Source organism: Lucilia sericata, unplaced genomic scaffold, assembly GCF_015586225.1.
Source record: "Lucilia sericata isolate MDLA Ls3-8-SP2 unplaced genomic scaffold, ASM1558622v1 Contig000371F_arrow, whole genome shotgun sequence".
Classification (NCBI taxonomy): Eukaryota; Metazoa; Arthropoda; class Insecta; order Diptera; family Calliphoridae; genus Lucilia; species Lucilia sericata.
Window position 1 is genome coordinate 91,538 of NW_023994390.1, and position 25,963 is coordinate 117,500.

Here is a 25,963-nt window from a genome sequence, read left to right on the forward strand (position 1 = left end):
AACTCTTTTTAATATTGACTTTTTCAGATTTTTCGACTTTTTCAATATTTTTGAACTTTAAAATATAATCGATTTTCGACTTTGATAGGACAAAAGGGCGACTTTAATTTTTAGGCAAAAATCGTTGGATTTTTTCCAAAATTTTTTAAAAAATATCTTTAACTTTTTCAACTTTTTCCGACTTTATTTGAATGTTATCTACAAAATCGATTATTCGACGTTTTTCTTACAATATAACCAACTTCTCAACTTTTTTAGGACAAAATAGTCGACTTTTCGACAAAAAGTCGATAAAACTTTTCAAACTTTTTTTAATGTCGACTTTTCGTATTTTCTTATCGACTTTTTTTGACTTTAATGTACAAAACCGATTATTTGACGTTTTCTTAGAAGACAGTAAGTCGACTTTTGGACTTCGATAATAAGTCAATAGAACTTTTGGAACTTTTTGTAAAATCGATTTTTTCCCTCTTTTCGACTTTTTTCCTTTATCTGACTTTTATCTACAAAATCTATTCAACTTTTTTTTTCAAAACAGTCGACTTTTTTGAAAAAAGTGGAAGTAGACTTTGTTATAACAAAATTATCGACTTTTGTTAGAACAAAAAATCGTTTATTTGAAAGTCGATTTGTGGAACTGCTATAGGACCTTTGTCATAACTAGAACAAGGTAATCGACTTCGACTTTTCGTTTTATTTCTGACTTTCTTTGACTTTTATCTTTTTCGACTTTTTCGAAAAAAGTGGAAGTAGACTACTTTGTTATAACAAAATAGTCGACTTTTATTAGAACAAAGTATTCTATTTCAAGTTGTTTTTTTTTTTCGAAAAAATTTGATTATTCGAAAGTCGATTTATGGAACTGGATAACACCTTGTCATGTTGGAAGTCGTATCAACTTTTTTGACTTTAACATACAAAACCGATTATTCGACTTTTTTCTCTGAAGACAGTCAGACGACCCGACCTTTTGACTTTGATAGCTAATTCGATAAAAAGCCGATTGAATTTTTCGAAATAATTATAATCGTGTTTTCACAGTTTTCGACTTTTTTGTCTTTATCTGTCTTTCTTTGAAGTTTATCCACAAAATCGATTATTCGAGTCTTTTTTACAAAATGGTTGACTTTTTCGAAAAAAATCGTACTCGACTACTTTCTTATAAAATAGTCGACTTTTGTTAGAACAAGGTAATCGATTTCGACTTTTAGTCTTTTGTCGAAAAAAGTTGATTATTTGAAAGTCTATTTATGGAACTGTATTAGGAGACTCGTCATATTGGAAGTCGTATTGACTTTAATATACAAAACCGATTATTCAACTTTTTTCCCTGAAGAATTGACTTTTCGACTTTGATAGCCAACTCGATATAAAGCCGATTGCATTTTTCATCGTCATTTTCCCACTTATCAACTTATTTTGCCTTTATGTGACTTTCTGTGACTTTTATTCGCGTTTTTTTTTAATGGTCGCTTTTTTTCGAAAAAAGTCGATTATTCGAAACTAGATTTATATTTATATGCGAGCAGAGACTTGTCATATTGGAAGCCGAAAACTCTAAGGCCTTATATTCCATAAAGATTTTTTGAATTTGGATAATGTATTTTTCGATATCGAAAATTTGACTTTTAAAATGCAAATATCATTGGGAATAAAAATCTCTAATTAAATAAACAGAATCTCGGGAAATCTCTATTATATTCCTCCAAATAATAAAAAATATCTCTATGTATTTAAATGCATTTATTTAATTATTTTTTTTTTCATTCCCTTAAACTTAAAGTACAATAAGAATCAACATTTATAAGCCACGTGTTTAGTAAGATTATCAGAACTATATTCATACTACATATGGCATATTTACCACAAGTCTGGTATAACTCAAAATACTAGGTTTCAAGAAAAGCAGCTTTGAATGTTTTATGATATTTTAATATATCTTTAAATAATTTTTGTAGAAATCTAATTTTGAAAAATGAATGAAGTTTGAAAAGTATATGTTTTTCTTCATTCTGAAAGACTTTCGGAAAACCCCAAATTTTAAGTTATAACATTCTTGTGATAAATGAATAAAATGTACTTGCATACAAATCCAAATGTTTAGTGGAAAAATAAATAATAATGTATAAATATAGAATAACAATAGGTTGTCGTCGTCGTTGACTCTACTACTACAACTCTCGAACTCTCAAATCCCTGAGATGATATTTCTAATTGATGCAGATAAAAAAATAAAGATCGCGGGTTTTGTGTATATATTTTAACTTTATGAGATTAATAAGAAAATAATAAATAAATGTTTGCTTTTGCATTATATTATAAAGTGTTATTATTATTATAATATAAACATTTTTGTTTATTTTTATTTATTTTTTCTTAATTTAATTTTATTTTTGCAAAAATTATGATAATTGTATACAGAAAATACCTGATTGTTACTTAACTTTAAATTTATTTTTTTTGTATATTATTATTGTTATTTGTGTGTTTATATTTTTATATTTGCGATTTTATTTTTTAATGGAAATTCACACCCAATGTGCTAAATAAATATAGGTATAGTTAGTTAAATAAATTTGTGAAGATAGAGGTTTTTTTTGAGAATATTTTATTTAGATATTACTGTTATCATTGTGATTAAAACAAAAATTTAGGCATAACCTTTTTAATTATCACTATCGAAATTTATGTTCCTTTTGAAAGCTGCAAGTTTTATGCTTTTGAAATTTTAAAATTTCGTATAAAAATCTAGGTAAGAACTTCACCCATTATCAATACGAAATAATTGCATGAATGGTTTTGAACTTACTTACAAGTATACATGTATTAAATTTATTTTCTTTTAATTGCTACTATCGAAATGTATGTTCCTTTTGAAAGCTGCAAGTTTTAAGCTTTTGAAATTTTTAAATTTCGTATAAAAATCTAGGTAAGAACTTCACCCATTATCAATTCGAAATAATTGCATGAATGGTTTTGAACTTACTTACAAAACTCTATTATTTAGGCTTTAAAGATTAAAGCTGGAGTTCCACACTATGCGTTTTCGCGTCAAAGCATTGCGTGCTTTTCATACCTACTTAGAATTTCTACGCTTCAAATTACATGCGATGCTTTTTAAGCGTAAATTTTTTGTCTTATTTTTAAAAAAGCTTCGCGTTTTTTATGCATCTTTTATTTATTTTTTCACCATTAAACTAATTTATTAAAATTGATAAATACACATTGAAAAAAGAATATAAATAGTCAAAATCAGCTGACATGTTCGTGCGCCGCTTGTGACTCTTATAAAAGTAGAAAGTAGATACTTTAAGGTGGAAGTACACAACACGCGTTGTACGCGTTAACACGTTATAGGCTTCTGTCAAAAAAAGTTGAAATAGTGTACATATTTTCATTAAACAAGCTACGCTTTTGTACTTGTAACTGGCAGCGTACAAATTAGGGTGATCGATTATTCGACATTTTCCAAAAACCGGTTTTCGAATAGTTCGAATAGCTGACATTTAAAAAAAACCGGTTGATATTTTTCAAATTCAGAAAAAACCGGTTAACCGGTTTTTTTATAAATAAAAAAAAAAAATATATTTTAATTTGAAAAACTTAATGTTCATGTTTAAATTTGATTAGTAAAACATGACCCGAAATGATTTTTAACAGTTTAAAAGATTATAACTTTAGATCTAGTCGTCTGATTTACATTATTTCTATAATATAAAAAAATTAGGAAAAAAGTAGGACACTTCTGTTATACATAAGGTACTATGTAATCCTAGCTTATTTTAAAAGCCCTGTTTAGGAAATCCACATAGGCATTCCAACACTTTCATAAAATTTCAGCCGTAAATTAATTATTGTAATTGGAATATAATCTTAAGATTGATAAAATTTTATCAAACAGTTATCAGTTTTATAAATTATTTTTTTTTTTAATTAATTAGGAAAATCAAAAAAGTTTAACGCTAGTTCCTCGACTCGAATATTTTTAAAATTTAGACGGGCTGTATTATTATTAACTTAAAAATTTCATTTAAATAATCTTTGAATACAAAGCAAATAAAAGTATTCGAAACCGGTTTTTAAAAAATGAAAAAACCGGGTTATTCGATATTCGAAAAATCAACATTAAGAAAAAACCGACACTGGTAAAGCAAAAAAAAACCGGTTGAAAAATCGAGTCGATCACCCTAGTACAAATACATTGATTCTAAATTTTTTACAGCTGCGTAGAATGCGAGAAGGCGTAAAAAGCATGGTGTGGACTTTAAGCTTAATTAGGTTATATTCTTGATAGAAAAGTCGACTTTTTGCTATTTATAAAAACTTTACTTTTCGATTTTTCTCCCTTTTACACTTATCGACCTTTTTCCACATTTTTTGACTTTTATCTTCAAAATCGATTATTGAACTTTTTTCTTTTTTTATGAAAAAAGGCGACTTTGATTTTTCGACAAAAAGTCGATAGAACTTTTCGAATTTTTTATTTCGACTTTTTTCTATAAAATCGATTATAGGGAAAAACTCGACTTTAACTTTTTCACAAAAAGTTGCTAGAACTTTTCAAACATTGTTAAGTATTGACTTTTTCAGACTTTTATCTATTTTAATTTGACTTTTCGACTTTATTAGTACTAATTAGGGTTCTATAAATCAACTTTCGAATAATCGAACAATCGACTTTTTGTCGAAACTTTCGACTATTTTGTTCCAAAAAAGTCGATAACTCGACTATCGTCTGTGAAAAAAGTCGACTTTGTTAACAAAAGTCGAAAAGTTTAAAAATTGAAAAAAGTCGATAAGTCGAAAATGTCGGAAAAAGTCGAAAACTCGAAAATTTTAGGAAAAAGTAAAAAATATTCGATTTAAAATTTTAAAAAAATTTTTAAAAAAGTGGAAAAAAGTCAAAAACTCTAAAATAGTTGGAAAAACTCGAAAAAAGTCAAAAATAGTCGAAAGAAGTCGAAAATAGTCAAAAAGTCAAAAAAATCGGAAAGTCAAAAAAAGTCGGAAAAGGTCGAAAAGTCGAAAACTCGAAATTTTTAGAAAAAAGTCAAATTTTTAAAAAGTGGAAAAAAAGTAAAAAACTCTGAAATAGTCGGAAAAACTCGAAAAAGTCAAAATATAGTCGAAAGAAGTCGAAAATAGTCAAAAAGTCAAAAAAATCGAAAAATGTCGGAAAAAGTCGAAAAAAGTCGACTATTTATAAAATACTTATAGAACCCTAGTACAAATTAGTTGACTTCGACTTTTCGATAAATTGACGATAGAACTTTTCGAACTTTATTGAATATCGACTTTTCGGCTTTTTACAAGATTGATAATTTTATTTTTTCTTTCGAAAACTTTTCCTAACTTTTCGAATTTCTTAGGAAAAAAGGCAACTTCGGCTTTTTGAAAAAATGTGAATATAACTTTTCGTACCTTTATAATGTCGACTTTTATCTACAAAATCGTATATTTCGACTTTTTCCGATTTTTTTTTACAAAATTGATTATTTGCCCTTTTTTGTTTGATTTGTTAAGACTTTTCAAACTTTTTTAAAACGACTTTATCCGACATTTATCTGAAATCAAAATATCGAATTTTTATACAAAATTGATAATTCAAATTTTTTTGTACAATAAAGCTGACTTTTTGAATATTTTAGGATAAAAGGAGATTACGACTTATCGCCAAAATTCGATTATTAAACTTTTTCCGATTTATTCGACAGGACTTAATTATAATGAAAATTTATATACAGAGTTGGGAACGTTTAATTAGCACTTTAAGACCGGAAATTTTTTGAAATTATTCTTAAAGATACAAATAAGAACGGATTAAAAATTATGATTATGTCAAATGTTTTTAATATAAACTAATTTAAAAAGTCAATATAAAATATCATCATGTACTACTTAAAAGAATTTCAAAAATGTTAATTTAATAATCTTCATTAAAAGCAAACTTTAAAAAGTATAGAAGAAAAGTAGAACGAAACAGGTGTTTGTTTGAAGGGTGTGAAGTTAAATTCGTCGGCCAGATACGTCCCACACCACATATGTCAAATACGTTCCACATACAATAAAATTCGTTTTCAAATGAATTAAAATTTATTTTTTAATAAAACGAGCACCAAATAAAATGTTTTTTAAGAAATAAAGTAACATTATATTAAAATATATTCAAAAAATTAATATATAAAATAAAAATTAGTTAAAATAATTTTATACTCGTCAAATATGGTAGTAAAATATAGAATTTTCAAATGCAAAAAACAGACACTTGGAGAAGACATGAATCGGGGTACTGAAAAACTGGAAGTAGCCCAGGACTAGTTCTTTCCAAAAATGTATAGTTTATATGCAATTCCAGCTCTGGATAATTTTGACGAATTTTTGAAAAATCATCAAATTTTGCCAAAAATAGTGGAATTTTCAAGTGGCTCCAAAGAGCATTTGGAGAAGACATGAATCGGGGTACCGAAAAACTGGAAGTAGCCCAGGACTAGTTCTTTCCAAAAATGTATAGTTTATATGTAATTCCAGCTCTGGATAATTTTGACGATTTTTTGAAAAATCATCAAATTTTGCCAAAAATAGAGGAATTTTCAAGTGGATCCTACGGGCATTTGGAGAAGACATGAATCGGGGTACCGAAAAACTGGAAGTAGCCCAGGACTAGTTCTTTCCAAAAATATATAGCTTATATGCAATTCCAGCTCTGGATAATTTTGACGATTTTTTGAAAAATCATCAAATTTTGCCAAAAATAGTGGAATTTTCAAGTGGCTCCAAAGAGCATTTGGAGAAGACATGAATCGGGGTACCGAAAAACTGGAAGTAGCCCAGGACTAGTTCTTTCCAAAAATGTATAGTTTATATGTAATTCCAGCTCTGGATAATTTTGACGATTTTTTGAAAAAACATCAAATTTTGCCAAAAATAGTGGAATTTTCAAGTGGATCAAAAGGGCATTTGGAGAAGACATGAATCGGGGTACCGAAAAACTGGAAGTAGCCCAGGACTAGTTCTTTCCAAAAATGTATAGTTTATATGCAATTCCAGCTCAGGATAATTTTGACGATTTTTTGAAAAATCATCAAATTTTGCCAAAAATTGAGGAATTTTCAAGTGGATCCAATGGGCATTTGGAGAAGACATGAATCGGGGTACCGAAAAACTGGAAGTAGCCCAGGACTAGTTCGTTCCAAAAATATAAAGTTTATATGCAATTCCAGCTCAGGATAATTTTGACGATTTTTTGAAAAAACGTCAAATTTTGCCAAAAATAGTAGAATTTTTAAGAAATAAAGTAACATTATATTAAAATATATTCAAAAAATTAATATATAAAATAAAAATTAGTTAAAATAATTTTATACTCGTCAAATATGGTAGTAAAATATAGAATTTTCAAATGCAAAAAACAGACACTTGGAGAAGACATGAATCGGGGTACTGAAAAACTGGAAGTAGCCCAGGACTAGTTCTTTCCAAAAATGTATAGTTTATATGCAATTCCAGCTCTGGATAATTTTGACGAATTTTTGAAAAATCATCAAATTTTGCCAAAAATAGTGGAATTTTCAAGTGGCTCCAAAGAGCATTTGGAGAAGACATGAATCGGGGTACCGAAAAACTGGAAGTAGCCCAGGACTAGTTCTTTCCAAAAATGTATAGTTTATATGTAATTCCAGCTCTGGATAATTTTGACGATTTTTTGAAAAATCATCAAATTTTGCCAAAAATAGAGGAATTTTCAAGTGGATCCTACGGGCATTTGGAGAAGACATGAATCGGGGTACCGAAAAACTGGAAGTAGCCCAGGACTAGTTCTTTCCAAAAATATATAGCTTATATGCAATTCCAGCTCTGGATAATTTTGACGATTTTTTGAAAAATCATCAAATTTTGCCAAAAATAGTGGAATTTTCAAGTGGCTCCAAAGAGCATTTGGAGAAGACATGAATCGGGGTACCGAAAAACTGGAAGTAGCCCAGGACTAGTTCTTTCCAAAAATGTATAGTTTATATGTAATTCCAGCTCTGGATAATTTTGACGATTTTTTGAAAAAACATCAAATTTTGCCAAAAATAGTGGAATTTTCAAGTGGATCAAAAGGGCATTTGGAGAAGACATGAATCGGGGTACCGAAAAACTGGAAGTAGCCCAGGACTAGTTCTTTCCAAAAATGTATAGTTTATATGCAATTCCAGCTCAGGATAATTTTGACGATTTTTTGAAAAATCATCAAATTTTGCCAAAAATTGAGGAATTTTCAAGTGGATCCAATGGGCATTTGGAGAAGACATGAATCGGGGTACCGAAAAACTGGAAGTAGCCCAGGACTAGTTCGTTCCAAAAATATAAAGTTTATATGCAATTCCAGCTCAGGATAATTTTGACGATTTTTTGAAAAAACGTCAAATTTTGCCAAAAATAGTAGAATTTTCAAGTGGCTCCAAAGAGCATTTGGAGAAGACATGAATCGGGGTACCGAAAAACTGGAAGTAGCCCAGGACTAGTTCTTTCCAAAAATGTATAGTTTATATGCAATTCCAGCTCTGGATAATTTTGACGATTTTTTGAAAAAACATCAAATTTTGCCAAAAATAGTGGAATTTTCAAGTGGATCCAATGGGCATTTGGAGAAGACATGAATCGGGGTACCGAAAAACTGGAAGTAGCCCAGGACCAGTTCTTTCCAAAAATATAAAGTTTATATGCAATTCCAGCTCAGGATAATTTTGACGATTTTTTGAAAAAACATCAAATTTTGCCAAAAATAGTGGAATTTTCAAGTGGATCAAAAGGGCATTTGGAGAAGACATGAATCGGGGTACCGAAAAACTGGAAGTAGCCCAGGACCAGTTCGTTCCAAAAATATAAAGTTTATATGCAATTCCAGCTCTGGATAATTTTGAAGATTTTTTGAAAAAACATCAAATTTTGCCAAAAATAGTGGTATTTTCAAGTTGATTAAAAGGGCATTTGGAGAAGACATGAATCGGGGTACCGAAAAACTGGAAGTAACCCAGGACCAGTTCTTTCCAAAAATATATAGGTTATATGCAATTCCAGCTCTGGATAATTTTGAAGATTTTTTGAAAAAAACATAAAAAGCATATGTTACACAAAATCATAAAATATGTACATTCATACATATGTACGTACAAAAATTACCTTTCAATCCTCAACACTTGTGTTGTTATAAACGATCAATAAAAGAATCGATCCCTAAATATGGTCAAAACTTCTGACACCATAGCAACTGTGTAGGGAATTTTGAGAATTTTCTCAACAAAGAGCTTAACTTTTTTCGACTTGTTCTAGAGTTTTTGTGAAATCTTTAATTTTTTAAGACATTTCCCAATATTCGCAAAGAATTACAAGTGTTTTTATGAAATCTTTTAAAATTTTTAATTTCTAGAAATTCAACTGAATTTCACTATTCATTTGACTTTCAAGATAAAGTCATTGAAAAATTAGAAATAAGTCCTAAAAATCAAAGATTTCACAAAAGGAAAGGCAACTGGGTATGGCATTTTGCGAATTTTCTCAAACAATTTATTCATTTTTTTGAGTTATTGTAGAGTTTTTTTTTTCAATTTTTCAACGAATACGAAAAATATTACCTGAGAATGGTTATCGTGGTAGTTCACTACGCGCGAACGGTCAAGTAGAGTCGAAGGGACTCTATTTTTACATTATTATTATTACCTGAGAATATAAAAAACACAAGAAAAAATGTGCTGTCATAAACAAATTACAAAAATCATATATAAAAAACGGCGATCCCAACAACAAATTAACAGCGCCCAAAACGATCAAACCTATTGTCAGCGAAGCAATAAAATATGCATAATTTTCATGGAAAACTTACAACAATATTTTGCTACCTCAATCACTCTCATTATTTATTCACAAAATGAAATTTTGAACTGCCGTCAAGATAATTCTTTAAAAAGAGTTCATTGAGTGATATTTAATATTAATAAAAATTAAAAACAATATGAAAGAAATGTTTATTTTTTATTGAAAGTATTTTATTTACACGTAAAAACTGTAAAAACGAAAATTCAAATCAAATATTGAACAACAGACGTTGATTTTCGAAATGTTTTTCATAATAAGAATAACAGTATCGACCCGAAACTACCTACATTTTTCGCAAAATTTTATGCCTTTTCAAAAAATCGTCAAAATTATCCAGAGCTGGAATTGCATATAAGCTATACATTTTTGGAAAGAACTAGTCCTGGGCTACTTCCAGTTTTTCGGTACCTCGATTCATGTCTTCTCCAAATGCTCTTTGGATCCACTTGAAAATTCCACTATTTTTGGCAAAATTTGATGATTTTTCAAAAAATCGTCAAAATTATCCTGAGCTGGAATTGCATATAAACTTTATATTTTTGGAACGAACTGGTCCTGGGCTACTTCCAGTTTTTCGGTACCCCGATTCATGTCTTCTCCAAATGCCCTTTTGATCCACTTGAAAATTCTACTATTTTTGGCAAAATTTGATGTTTTTTCAAAAAAATCGTCAAAATTATCCTGAGCTGGAATTGCATATAAACTATATATTTTTGGAACGAACTGGTCCTGGGCTACTTCCAGTTTTTCGGTACCCCGATTCATGTCTTCTCCAAATGCTCTTTGGAGCCACTTGAAAATTCCACTATTTTTGGCAAAATTTGATGATTTTCCAAAAAATCGTCAAAATTATTCAGAGCTGGAATTGCATATAAACTATACATTTTTGGAAAGAACTAGCCCTGGGCTACTTCCAGTTTTTCGGTACCCCGATTCATGTCTTCTCCAAATGCTCTTTGGAGCCACTTGAAAATTCCACTATTTTTGGCAAAATTTGATGATTTTTCAAAAAATCGGCAAAATTATCCTGAGCTGGAATTGCATATAAACTATATATTTTTGCAAAGAACTAGTCCTGGGCTACTTCCAGTTTTTCGGTACCCCGATTCATGTCTTCTCCAAATGCCCATTGGATCCACTTGAAAATTCCACTATTTTTGGCAAAATTTGATGATTTTTCAAAAAATCGTCAAAATTATCCAGAGCTGGAATTGCATATAAACTATACATTTTTGGAAAGAACTAGTCCTGGGCTACTTCCAGTTTTTCGGTACCCCGATTCATGTCTTCTCCAAATGCTCTTTGGAGCCACCTGAAAATTCCTCAATTTTCGGCAAAATTTGATGTTTTTTCAAAAAATCGTCAAAATTATCCAGAGCTGAAATTGCATATAAACTATATATGTTTGGAACGAACTAGTCCTGGGCTACTTCCAGCTTTTCGGTACCCCGATTCATGTCTTCTCCAAATGCTCTTTGGAGCCACTTGAAAATTCCACTATTTTTGGCAAAATTTGATGATTTTTCAAAAAATCGTCAAAATTATCCAGAGCTGGAATTGCATATAAACTATACATTTTTGGAAAGAACTAGTCCTGGGCTACTTCCAGTTTTTCGGTACCCCGATTTATGTCTTCTCCAAATGCCCTTTTAATCAACTTGAAAATTCCTCAATTTTTGGCAAAATTTGATGTTTTTTCAAAAAATCGTCAAAATTATCCTGAGCTGGAATTGCATATAAACTTTATATTTTTGGAACGAACTAGTCCTGGGCTACTTCCAGTTTTTCGGTACCCCGATTCATGTCTTCTCCAAATGCCCATTGGATCCACTTGAAAATTCCATCATTTTTCGGCAAAATTTGATGATTTTTTCAAAAAATCGTCAAAATTATCCAGAGCTGGAATTGCATACAAACTATAATGTTTTGGAAAGAACTAGTCCTGGGCTACTTCCAGTTTTTCGGTACCCCGATTTCATGTCTTCTCCAAATGCCCTTTTGAATCCACTTGAAAATTCTACTATTTTTGGCAAAATTTGATGTTTTTTCAAAAAATCGTCAAAATTATCCTGAGCTGGAATTGCATATAAACTTTATATTTTTGGAACGAACTAGTCCTGGGCTACTTCCAGTTTTTCGGTACCCCGATTCATGTCTTCTCCAAATGCCCATTGGATCCACTTGAAAATTCCATCATTTTTCGGCAAAATTTGATGATTTTTTCAAAAAATCGTCAAAATTATCCAGAGCTGGAATTGCATACAAACTATAGTTTTTGGAAAGAACTAGTCCTGGGCTACTTCCAGTTTTTCGGTACCCCGATTCATGTCTTCTCCAAATGCCCTTTTGATCCACTTGAAAATTCTACTATTTTTGGCAAAATTTGATGTTTTTTCAAAAAATCGTCAAAATTATCCTGAGCTGGAATTGCATATAAACTTTATATTTTTGGAACGAACTAGTCCTGGGCTACTTCCAGTTTTTCGGTACCCCGATTCATGTCTTCTCCAAATGCCCATTGGATCCACTTGAAAATTCCTCAATTTTTGGCAAAATTTGATGATTTTTCAAAAAATCGTCAAAATTATCCTGAGCTGGAATTGCATATAAACTATACATTTTTGGAAAGAACTAGTCCTGGGCTACTTCCAGTTTTTCGGTACCCCGATTCATGTCTTCTCCAAATGCCCTTTTGATCCACTTGAAAATTCCACTATTTTTGGCAAAATTTGATGTTTTTCAAAAAATCGTCAAAATTATCCTGAGCTGGAATTGCATATAAACTATATGTTTTTGGAAAGAACTTGTCCTGGGCTACTTCCAGTTTTTCGGTACCCCGATTCATGTCTTCTCCAAATGCCCTTTTGATCCACTTGAAAATTCCACTATTTTTGGCAAAATTTGATGTTTTTTTCAAAAATCGTCAAAATTATCCTGAGCTGGAATTGCATACAAACTATATGTTTTTGTAAAGAACTAGTCCTGGGCTACTTCCAGTTTTGCGGTACCCCGATTCATGTCTTCTCCAAATGCCCATTGGATCCACTTGAAAATTCCACTATTTTTGGCAAAATTTGATGTTTTTTTAAAAAATTTTTTCAAAATTATCCAGAGCTGAAATTGCATACAAACTATATGTTTTTGGAAAGAACTAGTCCTGGGCTACTTCCAGTTTTTCGGTACCCCGATTCATGTCTTCTCCAAATGCCCTTTGGATCCACTTGAAAATTCCACTGTTTTTGGCAAAATTTGATGTTTTTTTAAAAAAATTTTTCAAAATTATCCAGAGCTGGAATTGCATACAAACTATATGTTTTTGTAAAGAACTAGTCCTGGGCTACTTCCACTCTGCCGGTACCCCGATTCATGTCTTCTCCAAGTGTCTGTTTTTTGCATTTGAAAATTCTATATTTTACTACCATATTTGACGAGTATAAAATTATTTTAACTAATTTTTATTTTATATATTAATTTTTTGAATATATTTTAATATAATGTTACTTTATTTCTTAAAAAACATTTTATTTGGTGCTCGTTTTATTAAAAATAAATTTTAGTTCATTTGAAAACGAATTTTATAGTATGTGGAACGTATTTGACATATGTGGTGTGGGACGTATCTGGCCGACGAATTTAACTTCACACCCTTGTTTGTTTGTTGCCATTTATTTAATTATAAAGTATTTAATATTTGTTAATATTGATTTTATTTTGTTAATAATTTATTTTATTAAACAAGTTTGTTTCATTTAAAAATTATTTGTTATTTAGTTTATGTGTGTTTTTTTTTGATTGTTTTGTTAAATGTCTGGCCTAGTGGATTCTTTGGCAGCTATATTCTGGTTGCCACTACTAGTATAAACACAAATACACATTTTTATAAGTGTGAGTCGTTGTCTGTTTATTTCCAGTCTCGTATTAGTTGTTGCTGTTTGTTCATATTTTGTTTTTGGAGGTGTCGGATTTCCGGTTTTTTCTTCTTCTTTGCGCTAAACGATTGACACATGTGGGCCATAAATAAATCGGTTTTGTTTGTTTGTTGTTATTATTGTTATTACTTTTTTAGTGTGTAAGACAGACTGACATATTGATTAATATATTACAGACATATTTGCCAATTTTCGTTTTAATAAGTATTGTTTTTGTTATTGTTTACTAAATATGTTTTGTTTGTTTTTGCATCATTAATCATCTTCTAAAAATCTTACCAGACCGTTGAGTATTTATAGAGTTGTATATAGTGATTTAAGAAATTCCATCAAATTAATAATCAAAATTGTACTAAAAATTTTTAATCTCAGTATGCAATAGGGTCATTGTCAATATACTATTGCATCCGTAGCCTAACTAACGGCTTTGGAGACCGGCATTTGATGCAATGTTTTCTGAACTAGAATAATAATAGAACAGAATATGAGCAATAGTAGAACAGAGTAACACTAGAACAGAGCAATACTAAAACTGAGTAATACTAGAACAGAGCAATACTAGAACAGTGTAATACTAGAACAGAGTAATAATAGAACAGAGCCAGAACAGAACTAGAACAGAACTAGAACAGAATTAGAACATAACTAGAGCATAACTAGAACAGAACTAGAACATAACTAGAACAGAACTAGAACAGAACTAGAACAGAACTAGAACAGAACTAGAACAGAACTAGAACAGAACTAGAACAGAACTAGAACAGAACTAGAACAGAACTAGAACAGAACTAGAACAGAACTAGAACAGAACTAAAACAGAACTACAACTGAACTAGAACTGAACTAGAACTGAACTAGAACAGAATTAGAACAGAACTAGAACAGAACTAGAACAGAACTAGAACAGAATTAGAACAGAACTAGAACTGAACTAGAACAGAACTAGAACAGTACTAGAACAGAACTAGAATAGAACTAGAACAGAACTAGAACAGAACTAGAACAGAACTAGAACAGAACTAGAACTAGAACAGAACTAGAACAGAACTAGAACAGAACTAGAACAGAACTAGAACAGAACTAGAACAGAACTAGAACAGAACTAGAACAGAACTAGAACAGAACTAGAACAGAACTAGAACAGAACTAGAACAGAACTAGAACAGAACTAGAACAGAACTAGAACAGAACTAGAACAGAACTAGAACAGAACTAGAACAGAACTAGAACAGAACTAGAACAGAACTAGAACAGAACTAGAACAGAACTAGAACAGAACTAGAACAGAACTAGAACAGAACTAGAACAGAACTAGAACAGAACTAGAACAGAACTAGAACAGAACTAGAACAGAACTAGAACAGAACTAGAACAGAACTAGAACAGAACTAGAACAGAACTAGAACAGAACTAGAACAGAACTAGAACAGAACTAGAACAGAACTAGAACAGAACTAGAACAGAACTAGAACAGAACTAGAACAGAACTAGAACAGAACTAGAACAGAACTAGAACAGAACTAGAACAGAACTAGAACAGAACTAGAACAGAACTAGAACAGAACTAGAACAGAACTAGAACAGAACTAGAACAGAACTAGAACAGAACTAGAACAGAACTAGAACAGAACTAGAACAGAACTAGAACAGAACTAGAACAGAACTAGAACAGAACTAGAACAGAACTAGAACAGAACTAGAACAACTAGAACAGAACTAGAACAGAACTAGAACAGAACTAGAACAGAACTAGAACAGAACTAGAACAGAACTAGAACAGAACTAGAACAGAACTAGAACAGAACTAGAACAGAACTAGAACAGAACTAGAACAGAACTAGAACAGAACTAGAACTAGAACAGAACTAGAACAAATTGACTAATTCCTTTTTCTGGGCTTAAACTGGAACTATGTGAAAAAAGCATCCCCTGTTCATTTTAACTCAATAATTTATTACAAATACATATAAAAATCTAATTTATGGTTACAAAATGTCTATAATCCTGCCTGTAACAGCTTAAGAGTATCATTATTATTCCAATAATAAAATATGATCCTTATTTATGAGATTTCCCTTAATATAAACATATGTTTTCTCTTACTTCTCATAATATTAACAATCTGGCCACTGAAAGAAATAAGAGCGAGAGTGATAAAAATATACAGAGACAGAGAATGAATTACGTATGTATGTATATAACTCGAAAATCTCAAAAAAGAATGAAATGAGAAAGAATGTACGATTTCTTAATAGTGCATTAAATTATGAATGAAATTGTACGAACGTGTTATTTGTTTTAAAATTGTAATTAAAATTAGCGTAACTAATTGAAATTTATGTCACATGAGTGTGTGCTAGCTAGCTGGCTGCCTGGCTGGTTAGTCGGTCATTCGTTTATTTTCATTAGATGTATGAGTATATTATAGTTGTCTGGTGGTTTCCTCCCTCTTCTAAATTCATCATATCTCTATATTCCTATTTCGTTGCAGACAATTTATACATCACAACAAAAACATCATTCCTTTAAAGCAAATTAAAAAGAACAAAAGAAGAAAATAATTGTCGTATCACAGATTGTTTTGGGTCTCACTCACACAAACTATAAAACAACGTAAACGATCAAGAAAATAAATAAATAAAAATATAAACAACCATACTGCTGGCTGAATTGTGTCAATCTTCTAAAAGAATTTATGTGTAGGAGTAACGTCAACAACTAGCCAAGCATACCCCACATAAATAGTTGATGATTCCTATATAGAAACTAAAGCAACCAAAACTATATATTAAAAGCCAGACAGACAGATAGCAGGCGTGTAGACATACAGACAGACAGCTGTAAAAGAGGATCAAATCTTGGAAGATATTTAAATAAAAAGAGACACACACTCACGCTCTTTTTATTTTCTCTTACTCTTGTAATTGAAATTTATTTTCTTTTTGTTTTTAATTTGTTGGGGTAGCGACAACAGCAACAAATAGAATAATGGGTGGCAATAGTACGGCTGCTTTTAGCATTGGCGGTTACATTGGTGGCACTGGTGGCAGTAGTTTAGGTGGCAGTTCTGGTGGAGCGGTAGGTGGCGCCGTTGCATCTGATTTAATTCCAAGTACCAGTATGTTAAACTCAACCTCTTCCGGTATACCCTATTCGTGTGGTACCAGTTGGGAAGAGTTTTCCGATCGTCATGCTCGTGTTGCCGCTGCTGATTTTGCCAAAGCTTGCATCAATTACATAAATGGGAGTTTAACGCCCGAAGAGGCACGTAATCTATCACATCGTAATTTTGGTCAAAAGTTTTTGGAATCATTCGCTGAACACTTTGAAAAGGAATTCTTTCGTAGGCGTAATAATTTAAAAGTAAGTACCATATTCTGCACAGTACTAGAAAGGAGATAAAACTAAACAAGAACTAAACAATAACGGAACTATAACTGAACTATAACTGAACTATAACTGAACTATAACTGAACTACAACTGTACTATAACTGAACTAGAACTGAACTAGAACTGAACCAGAACTGAACTAGAACTGAACTAGAACTGAACTAGAACTGAACAAGAACTGAACAAGAACTGAACCAGAACTGAACCAGAACTGAACTAGAACTGAACTAGAACTGAACTAGAACTGAACTAGAACTGAACTAGAACTGAACTAGAACTGAACTAGAACTGAACTAGAACTGAACTAGAACTGAACTAGAACTGAACTAGAACTGAACTAGAACTGAACTAGAACTGAACTAGAACTGAACTAGAACTGAACTAGAACTGAACTAGAACTGAACTAGAACTGAACTAGAACTGAACTAGAACTGAACTAGAACTGAACTAGAACTGAACTAGAACTGAACTAGAACTGAACTAGAACTGAACTAGAACTGAACTAGAACTGAACTAGAACTGAACTAGAACTGAACTAGAACTGAACTAGAACTGAACTAGAACTGAACTAGAACTGAACTAGAACTGAACTAGAACTGAACTAGAACTGAACTAGAACTGAACTAGAACTGAACTAGAACTGAACTAGAACTGAACTAGAACTGAACTAGAACTGAACTAGAACTGAACTAGAACTGAACTAGAACTGAACTAGAACTGAACTAGAACTGAACTAGAACTGAACTAGAACTGAACTAGAACTGAACTAGAACTGAACTAGAACTGAACTAGAACTGAACTAGAACTGAACTAGAACTGAACTAGAACTGAACTAGAACTGAACTAGAACTGAACTAGAACTGAACTAGAACTGAACTAGAACTGAACTAGAACTGAACTAGAACTGAACTAGAACTGAACTAGAACTGAACTAGAACTGAACTAGAACTGAACTAGAACTGAACTAGAACTGAACTAGAACTGAACTAGAACTGAACTAGAACTGAACTAGAACTGAACTAGAACTGAACTAGAACTGAACTAGAACTGAACTAGAACTGAACTAGAACTGAACTAGAACTGAACTAGAACTGAACTAGAACTGAACTAGAACTGAACTAGAACTGAACTAGAACTGAACTAGAACTGAACTAGAACTGAACTAGAACTGAACTAGAACTGAACTAGAACTGAACTAGAACTGAACTAGAACTGAACTAGAACTGAACTAGAACTGAACTAGAACTGAACTAGAACTGAACTAGAACTGAACTAGAACTGAACTAGAACTGAACTAGAAAGAACTGAACTAGAACTGAACTAGAACTGAACTAGAACTGAACTAGAACTGAACTAGAACTGAACTAGAACTGAACTAGAACTGAACTAGAACTGAACTAGAACTGAACTAGAACTGAACTAGAACTGAACTAGAACTGAACTAGAACTGAACTAGAGCTGAACTAGAACTGAACTAGAACTGAACTAGAACTAAACTAGAACTGAACTAGAACTGAACTAGAACTGAACTAGAACTGAACTAGAACTGAACTAGAACTGAACTAGAACTGAACTAGAACTGAACTAGAACTGAACTAGAACTGAACTAGAACTGAACTAGAACTGAACTAGAACTGAACTAGAGCTGAACTAGAACTGAACTAGAACTGAACTAGAACTAAACTAGAACTGAAGAACTGAACTGAACTAGAACTGAACTAGAACTAGAACTGAACTAGAACTGAACTAGAACTGAACTAGAACTGAACTAGAACTGAACTAGAACTGAACTAGAACTGAACTAGAACTGAACTAGAACTGAACTAGAACTGAACTAGAACTGAACTAGAACTGAACTAGAACTGAACTAGAACTGAACTAGAACTGAACTAGAACTGAACTAGAACTGAACTAGAACTGAACTAGAACTGAACTAGAACTGAACTAGAACTGAACTAGAACTGAACTAGAACTGAACTAGAACTGAACTAGAACTGAACTAGAACTGAACTAGAACTGAACTAGAACTGAACTAGAACTGAACTAGAACTGAACTAGAACTGAACTAGAACTGAACTTGAACTGAAATACAACTGAACTAGAAGTAAAAGAAAACATATCTAGAGCTTCAAATTAATGAGAAATCACACTCAAAAATGTCTTTTATACATTTCAGGTCGGCAATGGCGCGCTTGAAGAGAGTGACTACTCTGAAGAATCCCCAAAAATCTTCCATAAAGCATTCTTTCGTCGACTATCCTTTAAGGGATTACGCAAAGGAAAGGTTTGTAAATTGAAAATCTCATAATGAAGGGCACTCTCGAAGATATCTTAATGGGAGCAGTAATTGAAAAACGTAATATCATTAGAATTTTCTATTTTTACAGACACTATTTCACAAAAGTTCCGACGAAGAGGGAAACAGTAAGAGTAATAAGAAATTTGCTAAAATTGTAGTAGAATGTCGCAAAGATGGTATAGTCAATAACTTGACACCAGAAAGTTTGGATCAACCAACGGGCACACAAAAATGGGAGAAAATGTCGTTTGGCATTGGTGAAGGCAGTGGGAGGGTATATGTTGGAATTCTATATGCCACCCAAAGCAGCTAAGGTAAAAATTAATGATAATCATAAATAAAAGAATGCAGTTTTATTGTAAAGTTTTCCTTCGCAGCCACGTTGTGGAGTTTTTTGTTTCCTAATTTCAGAGGCCCGCGAAACGACCGCCTTGGAAATGCCCGATCGGGAGAATACGTTTGTTTTAAAGGCCGACAATAATATGGAATATGTTATAGAGGCTCAAGATGCCGATGATATGCGCAGCTGGTTGGCAACTATACGCTATTGTATGCGTACACCACCCACCCAACAGCCCACTACGGATACCGAAGTAATGGCTGCCGCCATGCAAACCTCTCCTGTTATAATGAATTCAAATACCAACAGCATGTTAAATGCTGTACAAAATCCCCAGTATCATCAACAAAATGCCATGGGCTCAAATGGTAATGTGGCACCCAGTAGCTCTCTATCCGAAAATGCTCTCTCCACACTGCAAGCTGGAGCAGCCGATAGTGCTGTTCCAGATACACAATGCACGACAGCAGGACCTGATGTACCACCAAGGCGCGGTGAACAACGTTTATCTTCCTCTAGTAATATAGAACCCTGTGATGGTATTGATCCCGATTCTGATTTAAATGTCATAGACATAACGAATGAAATGCGACAGTATCCCTGGTTCCATGGCACATTACCGCGTTCAGATGCTGCTCGTATGGTTTTACAGAATGAGGCACAAGGTCATGGTTTCTTCCTAGTACGTCAGAGTGAGACCCGCAAGGGTGAATTTGTACTCACCTTTAATTTCAATGGGCGTGCCAAACATTTGCGCATGACACTATCCGATAAGGGGCAGTGTCGAGTGCAGCACTTGTGGTTCCCTTCCATACAGGAAATGTTGGAACATTTCCGCCACAATCCTATTCCTCTCGAATCGGGCGGCACATCCGATGTTACTCTCACCGAGTACATACACAATCAAGGAGTTCCTTACAATAATAATCAAATCAATGAAACGACGAATGGTTTAACGTCGGCTCTAGATAATAATGGTACATCAGCAACAGGAGGCGGCGGAACGGGAGTGGGAGCCTCCACTGCCAGTGTTAATGGTACATCACAGCAGCAACAAGATCCATCACCGAGACATGTGAGATAGCCTAAATTTTGGAGTCCATTCAGTGTCAGTGATGATTTTTATTTTTTTATTTTAAGTTTTTATAAGTTTTTTTAGTGCAGATTTTTTATTTAAATTTTTATTTCATCTCAGGGGGAATAAGTCCAAAAGCAGGAAACATTTTTTTAGAAAACATTTTCTACAGAACTTTTTTTTATAGAACAATTTCAGAAAAGGTTCTTTCATGACAGGACTAAAATAGAACTAGAACTGAACTAGAGCAGAACTACTAAAACTGAACTATTTAGACTGAACTAGAACTGAACTAGAACTGAACTAGAACTGAACTAGAACTGAACTAGAACTGAACTAGAACTGAACTAGAACTGAACTAGAACTGAACTAGAACTGACTAGAACTGAACTAGAACTGAACTAGAACTGAACTAGAACTGAACTAGAACTGAACTAGAACTGAACTAGAACTGAACTAGAACTGAACTAGAACTGAACTAGAACTGAACTAGAACTGAACTAGAACTGAACTAGAACTGAACTAGAACTGAACTAGAACTGAACTAGAACTGAACTAGAACTGAACTAGAATCTGAACAGAACTAGACTGAACTAGAACTGAACTAGAACTGAACTAGAACTGAACTAGAACTGAACTAGAACTGAACTAGAACTGAACTAGAACTGAACTAGAACCTGAACTAGAACTGAACTAGAACTGAACTAGAACTGAACTAGAATGAACTAGACCTGAACTAGAACTGAACTAGAACTGAACTAGAACTGAACTAGAACTGAACTAGAACGAACTAGAACTGAACTAGTAACTATGAACTAGAAACTGAACTAGAACTGAACTAGAACTGAACTAGAACTGAACTAGAACTGAACTAGAACTGAACTAGAAATGAACTAGAACTGAACTAGAACGAATAGAACTGAACTAGAACTGAACTAGAACTGAACTAGAACTGAACTAGAAACTGAACTAGAACTGAACTAGAAACTGAACTAGAACTGAACTAGAACTGAAACTAGAACACTGAACTACGAACTGAACTAGAACTAGAACTGAACTAGAACTGAACTAGAATGAACTAGAACTGAACTAGAACTGAACTAGGAACTGAACTAGAACTGGAACTAGAACTGAAACTAGAACTGAACTAGAACTGAAACTAGGAACTGAAACTAGAACTGAACTAGAAACTGAACTAGAACTGAACTAGAACTGAACTAGAACTGAACTAGACTGAACTAGGAACTGAACTAGAAACTGAACTAGAACTGAACTAGAATCTGAACTAGAACGGAGAGATCTAACTAGAACTGAATAGAACTGATAGAACTGAACTTAGTCTGAAACTAGAACTGAAATAGACTCAACTATAACTATGTTAAATTGTTTTACCGTTGATTTTTATACAATTTACCAATTTTATTTGTTTTACTTTTTTATATTTTTAAGTGAGTCGTTTTTTAAGTTCGTTAGTCAAGTACTTTATTAAGATTATTTATTACATTTACTTGGTTTTTGAAAAATGTCAATTAATTTTCTTAGTAGTTTTAAACTTTTCTTTGGAATGCGTAGACGAGTAGAGATATGTATTTCCTAAAATATCAATATTATATTGCTAGCTTTTTTTCAAAATTTTAAAGGGAATTCATATAACATTTTAAAGAATTGTTGCTATTGAGTTGTTAAATATATTAAATTGAATGAAACTTTCTTTCTAAGGCATGTGGTAGTTAATTTATTTCAATATTAAACAAAGAATTTTATTAAATTAAAAAAAAATGGAACTAATTAATAAATATACATAATTTTCTTAAAATTTTAGTCACAGGATGTGATATCGATGAATTGTAGTGTACGTTTAAAAACAAATGAAATGGATTTAGCATTATTATTGGCAGCCGGTGTTGCAACACGTCATAATAATCACCAGCAACAACATCAGCAGCAGACGCAGCAACAAAGCCAATCACAACAGCATCTACAAGTAACTAATACAACGACAATAACAGCTGGAACAACAACTCATACAACAAGCAACAACCAAAATCATCTTAATCACACAACCAACAACACTCTTCAGACACAAAATTTAAATTCATTCGATCATCATCAAACGTTTGAACAACGTACTACTCCCGTACCGAATGCTTTGGAAATGATTAGAGCCTCATCGCCCATAACATCCGTAAATGATTCGACACAATATCTAAGAGCTTCAAGTGTTTCGCTACAATCACAAGCTGCAGCCACAGGTGGCGGTGGCAGCGGTAGCGGTTCAACTAGTCGTCATCAGCAGCAACATATACAATTTACAGATTCATCTGGAGCCACACAAAATACTACACCCCGTGCTGTTGATAACCAATATAGTTTTGTTTAGATTTTCTAAAGCTAAGCGCACCGTTAGGCAGCAGCTGTTTTTGGAAATTTGAAGATTGTGTAAGGAATCTTTTTAATTATATTACAATGATTTTTAAAAACTTTTTTCCAGCAGTTGATTTCTTTATTTAAGAAATCTCTTAACTGGGTTTATATTTTGTATTCATAGTTTAATTTTAAACAAGAATTTTATTTTCAAAAAATTCTTAAATTTTTAAAATCTTTTTATTTGATTTTATTTTTAAATTGCTTAAAAAAAATATTGTATAAATTTTTGTTTGAGACTGTTTATTTTATAAGAAAATCCTTTTTTTGTTTTATTTTCTTTCGGAATTAAGTTAAACTTATTTCTTCCTATTGTTATTTAGAATTTAGCAAAATGAACTTGAGCTTAATGTAATAAACGAAGAAAAAACGGAACACATTTTTTTAAAAGATTGGAAATTTAATATTTAAATTAGATTGGTTTTTATTATTTGGTCATTTGGCATTTTTTTTTACAAAGAAAAGTTTAATGAACTATTCTTAATAATTAAGGAATTCTTATCAAAACAATTAATATTTGATTCTCTTTCCAAATATCTAATGAAAAATATTTTCCCAAACGCTTATAGTTCAGTTCTAGTTGTTCTAGTTCAGTTCTGGTTCAGTTCTTGTTCAGTTCTAGTTCTAGTTCAGTTCTAGTTCAGTTCTAGTTCAGTTCTAGTTCAGTTCTAGTTCAGTTCTAGTTCAGTTCTAGTTCAATTCTAGTTCAGTTCTAGTTCAGTTCTAGTTCAGTTCTAGTTTCATTCTAGTTCAGTTCTAGTTTCAGTCTAGTCAGTCTAGTTCAGTTCTAGTTCAGTTTCTAGTTCAGTTCTAGTTCAGTTCTGGTTCAGTTCTGGTTCAGTTCTAGTTCAGTTCTAGTTCAGGTTCTAGTTCAGTTCTAGTTCAGTTCTAGTTCAGTTCTAGTTTCAGTTCTAGTTCAGTTCTAGTTCAGTTCTAGTTCAGTTCTAGTTCAGTTCTAGTTCAGTTCTAGTTCAGTTCTAGTTCAGTTCTAGTTCAGTTCTAGTTCAGTTTCTAGTTCAGTTCTAGTTCAGTTCTAGTTCAGTTCTAGTTCAGTTATAGTTCAGTTCAGTTCTAGTTCAGTTCAGTTCTAGTTCAGTTCTAGTTCAGTTCTAGTTCAGTTCTAGTTCAGTCTAGTTAGTTCTAGTTCAGTTCTAGTTAGTTCTAGTTCAGTTCTAGTTCAGTTCTAGTTCAGTTTCTAGTTCTGTTCTAGTTCTTCTAGTTCAGTTCTAGTTCAGTTCTAGTTCAGTTCTAGTTCAGTTCTAGTTCAGTTCTAGTTCAGTTCTAGTTCAGTTCTAGTTCAGTTCTAGATCAGTTCTAGTTCAGTTCTAGTTCAGTTCTAGTTCAGTTCTAGTTCAGTTCTAGTTCAGTTCTAGTTCAGTTCTAGTTCAGTTCTAGTTCAGTTCTAGTTCAGTTCTAGTTCAGTTCTAGTTCAGTTCTAGTTCAGTTCTAGTTCAGTTCTAGTTCAGTTCTAGTTCAGTTCTAGTTCAGTTCTAGTTCAGTTCTAGTTCAGTTCTAGTTCAGTTCTAGTTCAGTTCTAGTTCAGTTCTAGTTCAGTTCTAGTTCAGTTCTAGTTCAGTTCTAGTTCAGTTCTAGTTCAGTTCTAGTTCAGTTCTAGTTCAGTTCTAGTTCAGTTCTAGTTCAGTTCTAGTTCAGTTCTAGTTCAGTTCTAGTTCAGTTCTAGTTCAGTTCTAGTTCAGTTCTAGTTCAGTTCTAGTTCAGTTCTAGTTCAGTTCTAGTTCAGTTCTAGTTCAGTTCTAGTTCAGTTCTAGTTCAGTTCTAGTTCAGTTCTAGTTCAGTTCTAGTTCAGTTCTAGTTCAGTTCTAGTTCAGTTCTAGCTCAGTTCTAGTTCAGTTCTAGTTCAGTTCTAGTTCAGTTCTAGTTAAGTTCTAGTTCAGTTCTAGTTCAGTTCTAGTTCAGTTCTATTTCAGTTCTAGTTCAGTTCTAGTTCAGTTCTAGTTCAGTTCTAGTTCAGTTCTAGTTCAGTTCTAGTTCAGTTCTAGTTCAGTTCTAGTTCAGTTCTAGTTCAGTTCTAGTTCAGTTCTAGTTCTAGTTCAGTTCTAGTTCTAGTTCAGTTCTAGTTCAGTTCTAGTTCAGTTCTAGTTCAGTTCTAGTTCAGTTCTAGTTCAGTTCTAGTTCAGTTCTAGTTCAGTTCTAGTTCAGTTCTAGTTCAGTTCTAGTTCAGTTCTAGTTCAGTTCTAGTTCAGTTCTAGTTCAGTTCTAGTTCAGTTCTAGTTCAGTTCTAGTTCAGTTCTAGTTCAGTTCTAGTTCAGTTCTAGTTCTAGTTCAGTTTCTAGTTCAGTTCTAGTTCAGTTCTAGTTCAGTTTTAGTTCAGTTCTAGTTCAGTTCTAGTTCAGTTCTAGTTCAGTTCTAGTTCAGTTCTAGTTCAGTTCTAGTTCAGTTCTAGTTCAGTTCTAGTTCAGTTCTAGTTCAGTTCTAGTTCAGTTCTAGTTCTATTCTAGTTTAGTATCTTGGTTCTAAAAAATGTACTTTTTATTAAATAATTTACAATTGTTTAGAAAGAAAAAGCGGGAAACTGTATTCAATATTTGTGGGATTGAGACTCATTTATAAAAAAGAAAAAATTAAAAACCTTTCGATAGACTAAAATTTGAGAGACTTTTATGTGCCATTGATTGAACTAAAATAA

The 25,963-nt window shown here is 32.3% G+C and overlaps 1 protein-coding gene across 1 annotated transcript in view; it reads left to right on the plus strand.

Annotated features, from left to right (window-relative positions):
- LOC119604207 (SH2B adapter protein 2) overlaps window positions 1-23,896 on the plus strand; it is a 32,897-nt gene extending 9,001 nt beyond the window's left edge. The window contains 6 exon segments of the mRNA XM_037956687.1: window positions 16,279-17,150; window positions 19,355-19,462; window positions 19,566-19,715; window positions 19,717-19,791; window positions 19,855-20,892; window positions 22,715-23,896. Coding sequence (XP_037812615.1) covers window positions 16,776-17,150; window positions 19,355-19,462; window positions 19,566-19,715; window positions 19,717-19,791; window positions 19,855-20,892; window positions 22,715-23,272 — 2,304 coding nt within the window. The 5' untranslated portion in view covers window positions 16,279-16,775 and the 3' untranslated portion in view covers window positions 23,273-23,896.
- Window positions 23,897-25,963: the final 2,067 nt, after the last annotated feature.